The following is a 12,899-nucleotide window of genomic DNA, read 5'->3' on the forward strand; positions in this document are numbered from 1 at the left end:
AAAGCACATAGCTGGAGGCTGCACCCTGTAGCTATTTGCTTTATCTGCACTGGGTATCAAAATACGGGGGACCTTACACCATTTTTTTCCAATTATTTATTTTTACACTCCACAACAAATCACAGATGCCAGCATGTCCTGCAGTCTGACTGCAACCAGTCACAGACACTGTCATAGAAGATGGGCAAGGGAAGCAGTGAATATGCATGGGGGTTAATGAGCAGACCCAGAAGTAGTGTGCAAGCCACGCAGGAGACTCAGTAAGTATAACTGTCCTCTATTCTATTTATTACCTTTCTTTTGCTTTCTTTTAACTATTTTTTTTTTCAGTGTTTCACAATTTATTAACACAGAAACTGACAGACAGACTAGTAGGGGTGACTCTGGGCCCCTTCAGTGACAGGACACATCACTGGGTGAGACGCTGGGCCCTGTAGTGACAGGAGAGGGGATGGCTTGTGATTACTTTACTCCTTGGTGGCAATGTAACATAGGAGGTCCACTACACGGTGGCTGTAGCCGCACTCATTATAATACCAAGAGATCAGTTTGACAAAGTGTTCGTTCAGTGAAATACCGGCGCCAGCATCAAAGATGGAGGAGTGAGTGTCGCTGGTCAAAACCTGAACAGTAACACAGACTTCCATGAGAAATCCACATTCACGGTATGTGCACGGACCCCAAAATTTACAGTTCGGATTCGCCCATCAGTAGTCACAAGCATTAGAAATTCCATGCCTGGACTGACCTATGGAGCCTCGTTCTGTGAACATTGTCAGAACGAAGCTCCATGGAATACGATGTGCATTTTGGGACATTACACTATTGGATTTTGTTGAAAGAGGATTTCTTTTTAATTAATAAATTGATGAATGAGGGAGTGTGGGAGAGTCTTTATTCTAATAAACTATTTTTTTCCTTTGTGTTCGTGTTTTTTAACTCTACACTTGCCGGGTTAGTTATGGGGGTGTCTGACAGATGTCTATCCATTACTAACCTTTTGACTTGATGCCGGCTGTCAATTCAACCCAAAAAGTAATACCCCAATGTCCATTACACCAGGGCAATCAGGAAGAACCAGTCAAAGCACCAGAATTGGTGAATTCAATGGATACACCACTTCTGGGGCAGGTGCGAGCTGCTATTATTAGGCTGAGAGGGGCCAAATAACCATGGGCCTTCCCAGCGTGATAGTACCAGCTCCCAGCGGTCTGCTCTACCATGGCTGGTTATCAAAAATAGGGCAGAGCATGCTGTTTTTTAAGATTATTTATTTAAATATGATTTTAAAAAATGTCATGGGATCTCCTCTATTTCTGATAACCAGCCAAGAAAAAGCAGACAGGTAAGGGCTGGTTATCAAAAATAGGCTGAACTCCATATAATTTTTTTACATTTTTCCCTATCCACTGTTGATTGCAGGACAATTGCTCCCATCTTGCTTCCTTTTGCAGCCCCTAGCCTTTATTACGACCATTTTACAGCACAGAAGTTGAAGTTCCTACTGACTTACATGGAGTTCGGGGTCCAGGCTCAAGTTTAGGTCACATTCTGGGTCCTGAACTAAACTTTTAAAGGAAACCTGTCACCAACTTTTTCCGCTATAAGGTGTAGCCACCACCATTGAGCCCTTATATACTGCATTATAGAATACTGTATATAAAAGCCCAGGCCACTCTGTAGAGCATAAAAAAGACCTTTATTTTACTGACCTAGGGGATGATCCGGTCCAATGGGTGTCGCTGCTCTCGGTCCGGCTCCTCCTTATCTTCTGCAATTGCCGTCCTCCTTCGCACACTCGTGTGGATCACGTGTCCTATGTCATCCACACAGAGTCAACCATTGCACTCCTGCACATGTGCACTTTGATCTGCCCTTCTGAGGGCAGAGCAAAGTACTGTGATGCGCAGGTGTCAGGAAAGATTAAAGACCGCTCGCACATGAGCACTACAATATTTGATATGACCTCAGCAAGACAGATCACAGTGCACATGCACAGGAGCGCAATGGAGGCCTCTGTGTGGATGATGTAGAATGTGTCATCTACACGGGGCTAGGAAGGAGGACAGCATTCCCAGAAGATGCAGCAGGCACCTGACCGAGAGCAGCGATGAGTATAATAAAGGTCTTTTTTAACATTCTACAGAGTGGCCTGGGCACTTATATACAGTATTTTGGAATTCTGTATAAAAATGCTCAGTGGTGGTAGCCGTAGATCATAAGAGAAAAACCTAGTGACAGATTCCCTTTAACTAAAGTCCTGCCAAACCCAGCAAACCCAAGCTTCCACGGATCCGCTCATCCTTACTCATTTCCCCATATACTGTTTAAAAGAACTGAAGTCCTCAGTGGTTGATACCTTTTAATGGCTAACTGAAAAGATGGTAATAATAGCAAGCTTTCTCTACTGGCTAACACGGTACAAAGATATATTTTACCTGTACCCATATACTGTATCACTCATAAGGGGGCAGTCAGTAAGCCAATGGATAGCTATGATTCAGTGACATAAATCTAACTCATCTTTCTTTGTTCCTACAGGTTAATTATAATTGTGAGAGGGTTAGGTCACAGCCTGATACCTCTGAAATCAATTTACTATGAAGGGATTGTCAGGTTTGGGAAAATTATAACTGATTTATTAAACCAGGCTGTGTAGAGATTGAGCAGAAGCATAAAATATCTAAGGGAGCCCCGTGAACATCTCTATTTTCCCTAAAAGAACACTTTCCAGCATGGTACACTGTACACCATCGTTATTAATTTAGGTTTCACTGGCAAGGTGTCAGCTTCCCACTGAGTTACTGGTTTTGTTTTTGCTCTATTATTCCTTGAATAACTTTGACTCAGCTCAAGACAGTTGAGTGCAATCTGCCTATTTCTATGCCACACTTTTGGCCTCTCCTGTATCAAAATACTTAAGGTCACAGGATTTCCTGCGGCACTACAAATTGGTTGAACACATATCCCTCAGCATCCTGTTGAGGCTGCGTATGTGACAACACTTTCAAATTATACATCTAGAGGACATCTGCTGTGTGGCTTCATAGTCACTTTCATTGCTTCCCCTCCCAATCTCTTCTTCCCCTGACTGTCCCCTTTTTCCCCTCTTTTCTCCCCTGCCTCCCTCTTCCCCTGCAGAGATATTGTTCTCTGCTAGAACTTCATGATATGCTGAATGAGAGGGGGATCAAAGAGACACAAAAGAATAGAAAAACCCAGTGCTACATCCCAAACTTGTCTTACAGGTTTTACAACCAACTTAATGAAACTGTTCACTGTTTATCTAGGGAGTATATACCGTTTCTATATATTTACTTCTTATTAGAGGTAGAGGATATCTGCAGAGAAAATATAAACTGTTTTATAGTAAATATATACTGTAATGCAGACAATGTTTTACTAAAATCATAGGACAAATCAGTAAAATCTAACCTAACCAGAAAATATCTTCTACATCACTTTACAAAATTATCAAGTTCTCGAATTTCATGTTCCAAAGTCAGCTCCAAAACGTTTATGTAAGTCCGGACCAGCTTTCAAATAATAATTTCCAAATTTTGCTAAAATTTTGTACTTATGGATATTTTTTTGACACAAAATAACCACACATCAGCAATAATAATATTGTTGACTCAATATAAACTCTTATGAAATAATATCAAAGAAGTTTAGTGTAAGCTAAGTGTAAGATAAGATGATTTTTTTTATTTCCGTTATGTGGTTAGTTTTGTTTACCAGTTTAGCTGTAAAGCAAAAGTGATGGAGTGCCGATCTGTCACTTGATGAACACCAATGGTGCCCAGTGGACTCTATTGACTTATAATGGGCACTTTGAGGTCCATTGTGGTGCCTGCCATTTTGACTTGAAGAATAGATGTGAACTCAGCCTTATGTCTAGGGTCATCCTTTATTTAGCATGGCTAATGATGATTATTGCTCCAACGAGCAATATTCATACCAAACAAGCAACAGGATTGGGCCATATGTGACACTATTGACCCGATCAGCACAGACAAGTATTTTTCTAGAGTTTGATGCCTTTTAACAGCCTTTCTGGCATTGCTGTTGCAGCCAAAAGTCATCACTACTTTAAGATGTCCATACATTTATTATAAGGTGTCTTGGTAACAGTCTGTATTAGTATATAGTTTCAGAGTGCAGGTTAAAGTATGGAAATAATGTTAGGTGGAAAAAAATAGAAACTGAAGAAGGAGCTAGTACATATTTATAAAAAGCAGACTTTAGCTATATAAAGGTATATAATTATATACAGAGTAATACAATAATATTTATAGCAATTGTAGTAATATTCTTTCCGTCTTTCTATCACTTGACAAAACTTAAAGCGACCACGGCATTATCGATAGCCTAACCATGAAAAAACATTGAAATCTGTGAGTTTATCATATAGAAGTTTCACAAAGCCACATTCTTTAAACTGTCCTCTATGGTAAAGGGAAGGTGACTCTGGGGGGAGGACTAAGCACCCATTTCAGAGGGGCAATCAGTCAATTTCATGGAATTCTTGCCTTATTTGTCACATTAAGTGGGAGTTGGAGAAAGTAGGAGTGTCTGATTAGTAGCTGACCAACTGTGATGTGCCGGAGAGTTTGGGACAGGGGCTTCAGATAAAGCAAACACAGGATGAGATTAAATATGCTACAGGGAGACAGACAAAGAAAGTTCCTAGCACATTTGTGAAGGCTGGGTAGATGTATGATAGATGGGTACATAGATAGATAGATAGATAGATAGATAGATAGATAGATAGAGTGATATGAAGGAGAGACCACATATGTTAAGTGCCATCCAGAACTGATCCTGGAGGGGAACAAAGGAGGGTCTCATCTATTGTGAAGCAGCAGGCACAGATCAGGTTCTGCACTTGTTCTGTGGACGTGGTGTGGCTGAAATGTCACGCAGGAAACAGAGGAAACCTCAGCAGCTCATCTCTGACTGTGACAACTCGACCTCTTCAGAGAATGGTAAGGACAGAGAGAATGTGATGTAAGGAGGAAACACTTCCCAGCTTGTCTTAATTTCCCATGTTATTAGTCTCATGGGAAAAGTTTGTCAACTCATAATGAAAAAAGTGATATCAACTCTTATATTTTAGACTATGCTCTGCTCGTCCAATTAGATGTAATTTGTGGCAGCAATAAGGTATATAGATGACAATATATACACTTAAAGTAAGCATTCCTTAGACATTTGGTACTCTGTGATATTATACATTTTCTTTTTGCTACATCCTAAATTCAAAAGTTTTCTATGTGGCTTTACATAGGACTGCAGATAAATAGACAAAAGTGATGATTTCATGGGAACGTTTTAAGTGTCATCAAACATACAATGAGTAAAATCGATCACAGTACAAGGCTATATGTGCCGCAGGAATTGGGTACTTATACTCAGCTTGTTGAGCCCAGTTCACAAAAGACTGTTTTTGATGCATTTCTATAATTTGTTTTTAGGTAAATCAATATTTATCATCTATATTTATATACAATGCTACTTTGAAGCTCTTATATTTTTTACATTTATAGTACATATATAGAGTAGCTATGTATCTATACTTTTTATCTATGAAATCAGTTTTACAGTATCTTTAGTATCTCTCTACAGTATCATCTATAGTGTCCATCTCTGATATTTATTTGCAGCATCTAGCTATCGACAGTAACTATCTATAGTATCTATCAATCTACAGTATTCATCTATACTATCTTTTTAGCCTATATCTAAAGTTTCAATGTACAGTAGCTATCCATAGCATTTACATTATCTATAGTATTTATCTACAGTATATTATCTATTTACATTATCCATCAATAGTATCTAAAGCATCTATGTGCAATATCTATCTAGAGTATCCATCTATACTATTTATAAACTATTTATTTATAGCACGTATCTATCTATCTATAGCATCCTTCTATTATATTTAGTTTAATCTGTATCTACAGTATCTATTTGCAGTATCTATTCATAGATTTTATCTATTTACATAATCTATAACATTTATCTATAAGATCTATTTACAGTATCTTATTACAATATTTATTTATAGTATCTCTGTATATTACCTATTGTGTATATCCACAGTACTTATTCACAGCTTCATTTTTCAATTTTTATTTACAGTATAATTTTACTATTTCTAACCACAGTATATATCTAGAGTATATATCTGTAGTATCTATTTACAGTATCGTTAGGTGATATGTCCAGTATCTATTTACAGTATCTATATACAGTGTTTATCTATAATAGCCATTTAAAGTACAGTATCTACAGTATATATCTATAGAATCTATTTACAGTATCTATCTTTATACAGTGTTTATCTATTTACAGTATTTATCTATATACAGTGTTTATCTATAACATGTATTTACAGTATCTATATACAGTTTATCTATAATACTTATTTACAGTATCTATAGTATATATCTATAGAATCCATTTACAATATCTATCTTTATACAGTTTTATCTATTTACAGTATCTATGATATATAATCTAGCAAATCAATTTACAATATTTATCTTTATACAGTGTTAATCTATAATATCTATTTACAGTGTCTATAGTATATATCTATAGAACTATTTACAATATCTATCTTTATACAGTTTTATCTATTTACAGTATCTAGAATATATATCTATAGAATCCATTTACAATGTCTACCTTTATACAGTGTTTATCTATATTTATTTAAAATATCTGTAATATATATCTATATATATATATATATTTATATATATATAATCCATTTACAATATCTATCTTTATACAGTGTTTATAATATCTATTTACAGTATCTATAGTATATATCTATAGAATCTATTTACAATGTCTATCTTTATAAAGTGTTTAACTATAATATCTATTTATAGTATCCATAGTATGTATCTATAGAATCAATTTAGAAGATCTATCTTTATACAATGTTTATAATTTCTATTTACAGTATCTATAGGATACCTATAGTATCTATTTACAGTATTTATTTCTAATATCAGTTCACAGTATCTCTCTTCAAAATCCATGTGTAGTATTTATCTTTTTACAGAAACTGTACACAGAATTTACCTACAGTATCTATTTACAGTATCCATTATATCTAAATCTCATTTGTCAAGTCTATCCTAAGACAGTTTTCATTCTTTACCCTCTATACTACTTGTTTGTCTATAGTCTTTGTGCAAAACATTATAAGACTATTTCAATACAAATGATAATGTGGTTTAAACAATGGGAAACTATATTTCACGTAAACCCTAAAATGTTTCTTAAATGTAAGATAGGTCTTACTGTCTACATTTTGAATTGACTTCAACTTTGTATTCGTTGGATGGAAAAAGAGTGAAGTTACAACCTCTGCTTTCTTAACATAAATTATGTTGTTAGAAAATAGAAAAAAGTTCTAATTTAATAAAAAAAAAATAGAAAGTTTCTTAAAATATGAATACATTAACTGAATATAAACTTTTTTTATGAATGCATAATTTAATAAATGCACCAAAAGTGTAAAATAATTTATCACAATTATCTATAATGTCCCTTTTAATAGGTTTACTCATTTGGCCAGACCATATAGATCCTCTGTTACAGAAATGGACTTCAAATTCAGAAGTATATTGGTCTCCATAAGAGTTCTCCTTTCTTTAAAATCAGTTCTTGTTTTTTTATAAAGGACGTACAAACCTAATAAAAATACTTTGAACCCATTTTTAGTTTTAAAAATTCCTAAATTTCACTGTATAGTTCCATTATAATATACATATAATGAAGGATTCTTTCTTTTCCAGCAAGCGCTCAACTACTAGTTTAGAGAGAACCGTGATATGAAAAGGCTAATTTTACAATAGTGTTTCCAGTCTTTGTACAATGTCTGCATTTGTGTTAAACGCAAGGGCCGAAACAGTGACTATAAAGCTAGAAAAGATCAAATCAACTATTAGTAAAGTACAAAAACAACAATTTCCTTGTCGTTTTAAACTTAGAATCTCTTTTCTTAGACTTGACGTTTGTAAAGATAAAAACGAAGAATTTAAATTTCTTATTGAGGAGAAAGTCAGTTTTAGTAGATTTATAGAACCATCATTTAATCATAAAGCCTTATAGCTTACCAAAAATATGTAGATCCTGCCCTGTTTTCCCCCTCTCCATAATTTCAGAATATGTAATTAGAATTTGACAGCATAATGCAAGTGTCTTAAGGGGAATCTGTGACTACCATCTACCATCTACATCTCTAAACCACTACCATTGTCTTGCACTATAGTTAAGTAACTTTCTAAATTTATGTCTGTGTTATTAGTAACTGCATTATGTACTTAATAGTAGTCAGCAGCCATGGAGGTGGAGCCGAATGGATTGTAACACCAGCATCCCTGCACTAACTGTCAGGGACGTTGACGTACTCACTACCTGGCCGCCCAGCTGTTCCTCCTGCTTCTATGCCCGCCGCAGCTCCTGGGTTAAAGGGCATAGAAGCAAGGGCTATGCCACCAGGGTCTCCTGGCTGCACACTTCAGGAACAAGCTCACCGCTTCTAAAGGGGCAGCGCACATACTCCTGATGTATTCCCAGCCTGTCGCTGAGGAGTTCCAGATCATGCCTGATGTGTTCTCAGCCTATGTCTGGGAAGCTGGGAAGTACCCAGGTTTTTAAGACACCCTCTCTTATAGGGAGGTGCCGGTGCAACATTTGTCTCCTGTAGCCAGTGTGCCTTGTGGCTTCAAGCTCATTGTCTGGTCCCTGAAGCCTGTTCCAGATTTGGTGCTCTCCGGTACACCTGAACCAATTCTGATCCTGAACCCAGACCTAGCCAAGTATAGTGTCTAAGTTCCTGAATCGTTCCTGTGTCCCGGTACCAGTCTGAGTTCCTGATTCCATTCCTTTGTCATGATACCAGCCTGCGTTACTGTGTCCGTTTCTATGTCATGGTGCCAGCCTGAGTTCCTGAATCAGTTCCTCTGTCCCAGTACCTGCCTGAGTTCTTGAATCTGTTGCAGTATCCCAGTACCTGCCTGTATTCCTGAGTCTGTTCCTGAATCCATTCCTGTGTCCCGATACATGACTCTGTTCCTGAATCCATGTTCGTGTCTGAACCAAAACCTATCCTGTCTGTCAGCCATCCTGTCTGTACTTAAACCTGCACCCAAACCTGAACCTTTCCAGGCTGTATCAGCCATCCCGTCTATACCAGTACCAGCATCCACCCTGTCGGTAATCTTGTTTCTGTCTCACTGTGGCTCTAACTCCATCTCACCTCTTGCCATTTGGGTCAACTACTGACCTTGGAATGGTACCTGGCGGCTACCTGCAACCCAAAATCTAACCTTACCACCAGAAGTTCTAGAGAAGATCATGTTGCTTAGTCACTCCCCCATAGGGTAAGCCCGGGCTCAGATTCAGTGGGTCCACACACCCATTTCAGCAGTAATGGTCATTGATTTCCTGGCCGTAACAGTTTGCACAGGTTATTAATCCCCTGACTAAAATTTCCTTCACTCACAGAGTTTTTCTATAGAGGTCCCGCCTGTGGGATGAACAGGATAAAATTTTTACCATGGACCTGCACACAGTGCACACCCGATTCTGCTCCGACTATGGACCTGTAGATGGTGAATACCCACTTTCCTCTTCAGTCATTCTATTCTTGCCATAACCAGGATGAAATCCTCACCTACCTATGGGTGATGCACACACGATTACCGCATCGGCCATTCCACTCTAGTCATAACAGTGAGGTCGGACCATGGACCCCTCAGACACACCCGTTAGTCTTGGGGCTTTTTGCTTTTGCCCCACCTTTGGCCTTCTTATTCCTGCACTGTGTGCGAGCCTCATACTTGTGCCTTATGTCTGGACCTGGCAATAAGCCACAGGATGCATCTTGTGGTCTGGCAACTTAAGCTGCCTTACCTTCTGGTCTGAAGTTCATGGTTCTCTAGAGGTTTGTCTGCTATTTACCCCCAGTCTTGGTTACCTTTTGTTTTGTTTGTCGGTTGCCAAGACATCCTTTTGGATTTATGTATCTTTTGTGGTTGCAGACTTCCCTTTGCTCTGGAAATCCTTTGGCTCGCTGCCTGCTGATACCCTAGGGCCTAGGCATTCCTGGTTACTATTGTCAGTACCTAGTTTTGCCTTGGCTTTCTGCTTTTTTGGCTCTAGTTTTTTCAGACCTAAGTTGGAGGAGGCATAAGGAGGGGGATCCTGTAACTCTGGCATTTCTGCATTAACCGGTAGTGAATCTGAGGTACTCACCACCCTGGCCACCTAGCTGTTCCTCCTGCTTTTATGCCCACCATGGCTCCCGGAAGCCAGAACTTGAGCTCCCCAAAAGGGGCAGTGTGCATACTCCTGAAGTGTCTTCAGCCTAACCCTGGGAAACATCAAGTATTTAAGGCACCCTCCCCTATTAGGAGGTGCCAGTGCAATAATTGTCTCCTCTAGCCAGTGTGCCTTGTGGCTACAAGCTCGTTGTCTAGTCCCTGGAGCCTGTTCCAGATTTGCACCTGGCCTGTATGCCTGAACTAGTCCTGATCCTTAACCTGGACCTATCCAAGTACCTGTATCCCAGAACCTGCCTGAGTTCCTGAATCCATTCCTGTGCCCCAGTACCAGCCTTAGTTCCGGAATCCGTTCCTGTGTACCGGTACCAGCCTGAGTTCCTGAATCCGATCATGTGTCCCAGTACTAGCCTGAGTTTCTGAATCTGTTCCGGTATCTCGATACCTGCCTGTATTCCTGAATCTGTTCTTGGATATGTTCCTGTGTTCCAGTACCTGAGTGTGTTCCTGAATTTGTTCCTGAAACCATTCCTATGTACCAGTACCTGCCTGTGTTCCTGAATCTGTGTTCCTGTCTGAAGCAGAACCTATCCTGTCTGTATCAGCCATCCTGTCTGTACCTGAACCCAAACCTGTCCAGTCTGTATCAGCCGTCCCATCTGTAGCAGTACCAGCAACCACCCTGCCATTGATCCTGTTACTGGACTGCTGTAGCTCTGACTCCGTCTCACCTGTTGCCATTTGGGTCAGCTACTGCAAATCCAGGGACAGTCTTTATCTATCTCTGATATTAAATTTAGGGATTAAGGGTAGTTCAGACAATTTGGGCCATCAGTCATTTGACAGGGAGGGCTTGTGTATGTTGAAATCTCATATGATGGGCCATGAAACAAACACACACTTGCTTATGTACAAGTTTGAGACAATAATAGGACAGAGAAAAAAAGTGTTGGGTTCATTAATCCTTGTTAATTTGTTTACCTTATGCATTGCCCTACCTGCAGCATGAGACTCCTTAAAATGAATACAGATTACACCCTACAAAAATAAATATCACACACACAGGCATCATTTACTGTATATAGTAAGGGTGAACACTAGGTACCACGGGAAGGCTCTATACATAATAAGGGTGAATAATATATGTAATAAGGAACAGCAATATATAAAATACAGGAGGACATTATGTAATAAGGGATGGTAATATACATACTAAGGGAGTACACTATATAATAAGGGATGGCGCTAAACGTAATGATGAACACTATTTATTCTTCATTACCTACTGTGTTTCCCCCAATGCAATAAGCTCAGCGCCTACTCTCATCCAATTCATTACCCACTGTGTTCTTCCCCAATTCATTGCCCACTGTCTTCTTTATTAATATGTTACCCACTGTGTCTGTCTCATCACCAATCTTTACTACTGTACCCCCACATTCATTACCCAACGTGCCTCTTTCTCATATATTACACATTGTGCCTCTTCCCCAACTCATTTTTCCAGAAGGAGGGATTGGTATCACTGAATAAATGTAAATTTTTGATAACATTTGAGTCACAATGGCTAATGCAATTGAATGGGAAATGAAACGACCTTCAGAGTATGTGTACACGTGAGTAAGATTCCCGAAGTATCAAGAACACGATTATTTTTTAACTCGTTTCAAACCTGCAGAATGTCAATTCTTTTGGTGGTTTTGCAGTGCTTTATCATGGCTGGGTATCAAAATTGGGGAAGGCCGCATGCTGGTTTTTTTAATTATTTATTTAAATAATTAAAAAAAAACCAAAACATGTGGTTCCTCTTATTTTGATACCCAGCCATACTTTTTTTAGAGCAACAGAGACACACACAACGCTTCTGATTGAAAGCAGTCAGACACATTGTCACACAGGGTGGGGGCGCTTCTGACTGCAACCAATCAGAGAAGAGGGGATTGCCAGTGGGTGGAGAATGCAGTGAATATGTATAAAGGATAATGAGCAGCCCCAGAAGTAGCATTAGAGATGCACAGAGACTGGTAAGTATAACGTACCTGCTCCATTCCCCCTATCCCTTCTACCACCCATTTAAAGTGCAGGAGTCTGGTCCCCATAGACTTATATGGCACTTGGCGTCTGGCCAGATATCTGGGATCAATTCAGGGTCCGAACTGTGTTTTTTTATAATCAGACTGGACCCTCCAATCCTGGGTATTTGCGAGTCAGCCCATCACTTGTAACAAGTATATTTCCATCAAATGTATAAGTAGCAATAGTATTACTCATTCCTAGGTGCATAACTCTACATTTATCAACATTAAACCTCATCTGCCATATGTTTGTCCATTCATATATCATATCTAGATCATTCTGTAATACTGTAATGTCAACACTGATTGGTAGCTTTCTGCCTATGCACAGTGTACCCAGAAAGCTGCCAATCAGTGGTATGGACAGAGTTACCAAGTGCTCAGCATTCAACATAGGTTGAAAAAAGACATAGATCCATCAAGTTCAACCTTTCTCCGCTAATTAAATATTCTCTGTCATAAGATTATCTATAACCAACAATGTCGCTTGTTCTGAGGAAATCATCCAGCCCTT

The 12,899-nt window shown here is 38.8% G+C and overlaps 1 protein-coding gene across 2 annotated transcripts in view; it reads left to right on the top strand.

Annotated features, from left to right (window-relative positions):
- Nucleotides 1-4,647: 4,647 nt before the first annotated feature.
- Nucleotides 4,648-12,899, top strand: part of SALL2 (spalt like transcription factor 2) — a 49,148-nt gene continuing 40,896 nt past the window's right edge. For both annotated transcript variants that reach the window (XM_075319524.1, XM_075319532.1), the window contains exon 1: nt 4,648-4,988. In XM_075319524.1, the coding sequence (XP_075175639.1) occupies nt 4,916-4,988 (73 nt within the window). In that variant the 5' untranslated portion in view covers nt 4,648-4,915. The remainder of the gene's footprint in view (nt 4,989-12,899) is intronic.

This window comes from Anomaloglossus baeobatrachus, chromosome 1 (assembly GCF_048569485.1).
Source record: "Anomaloglossus baeobatrachus isolate aAnoBae1 chromosome 1, aAnoBae1.hap1, whole genome shotgun sequence".
In the NCBI taxonomy this organism is placed as follows: Eukaryota; Metazoa; Chordata; class Amphibia; order Anura; family Aromobatidae; genus Anomaloglossus; species Anomaloglossus baeobatrachus.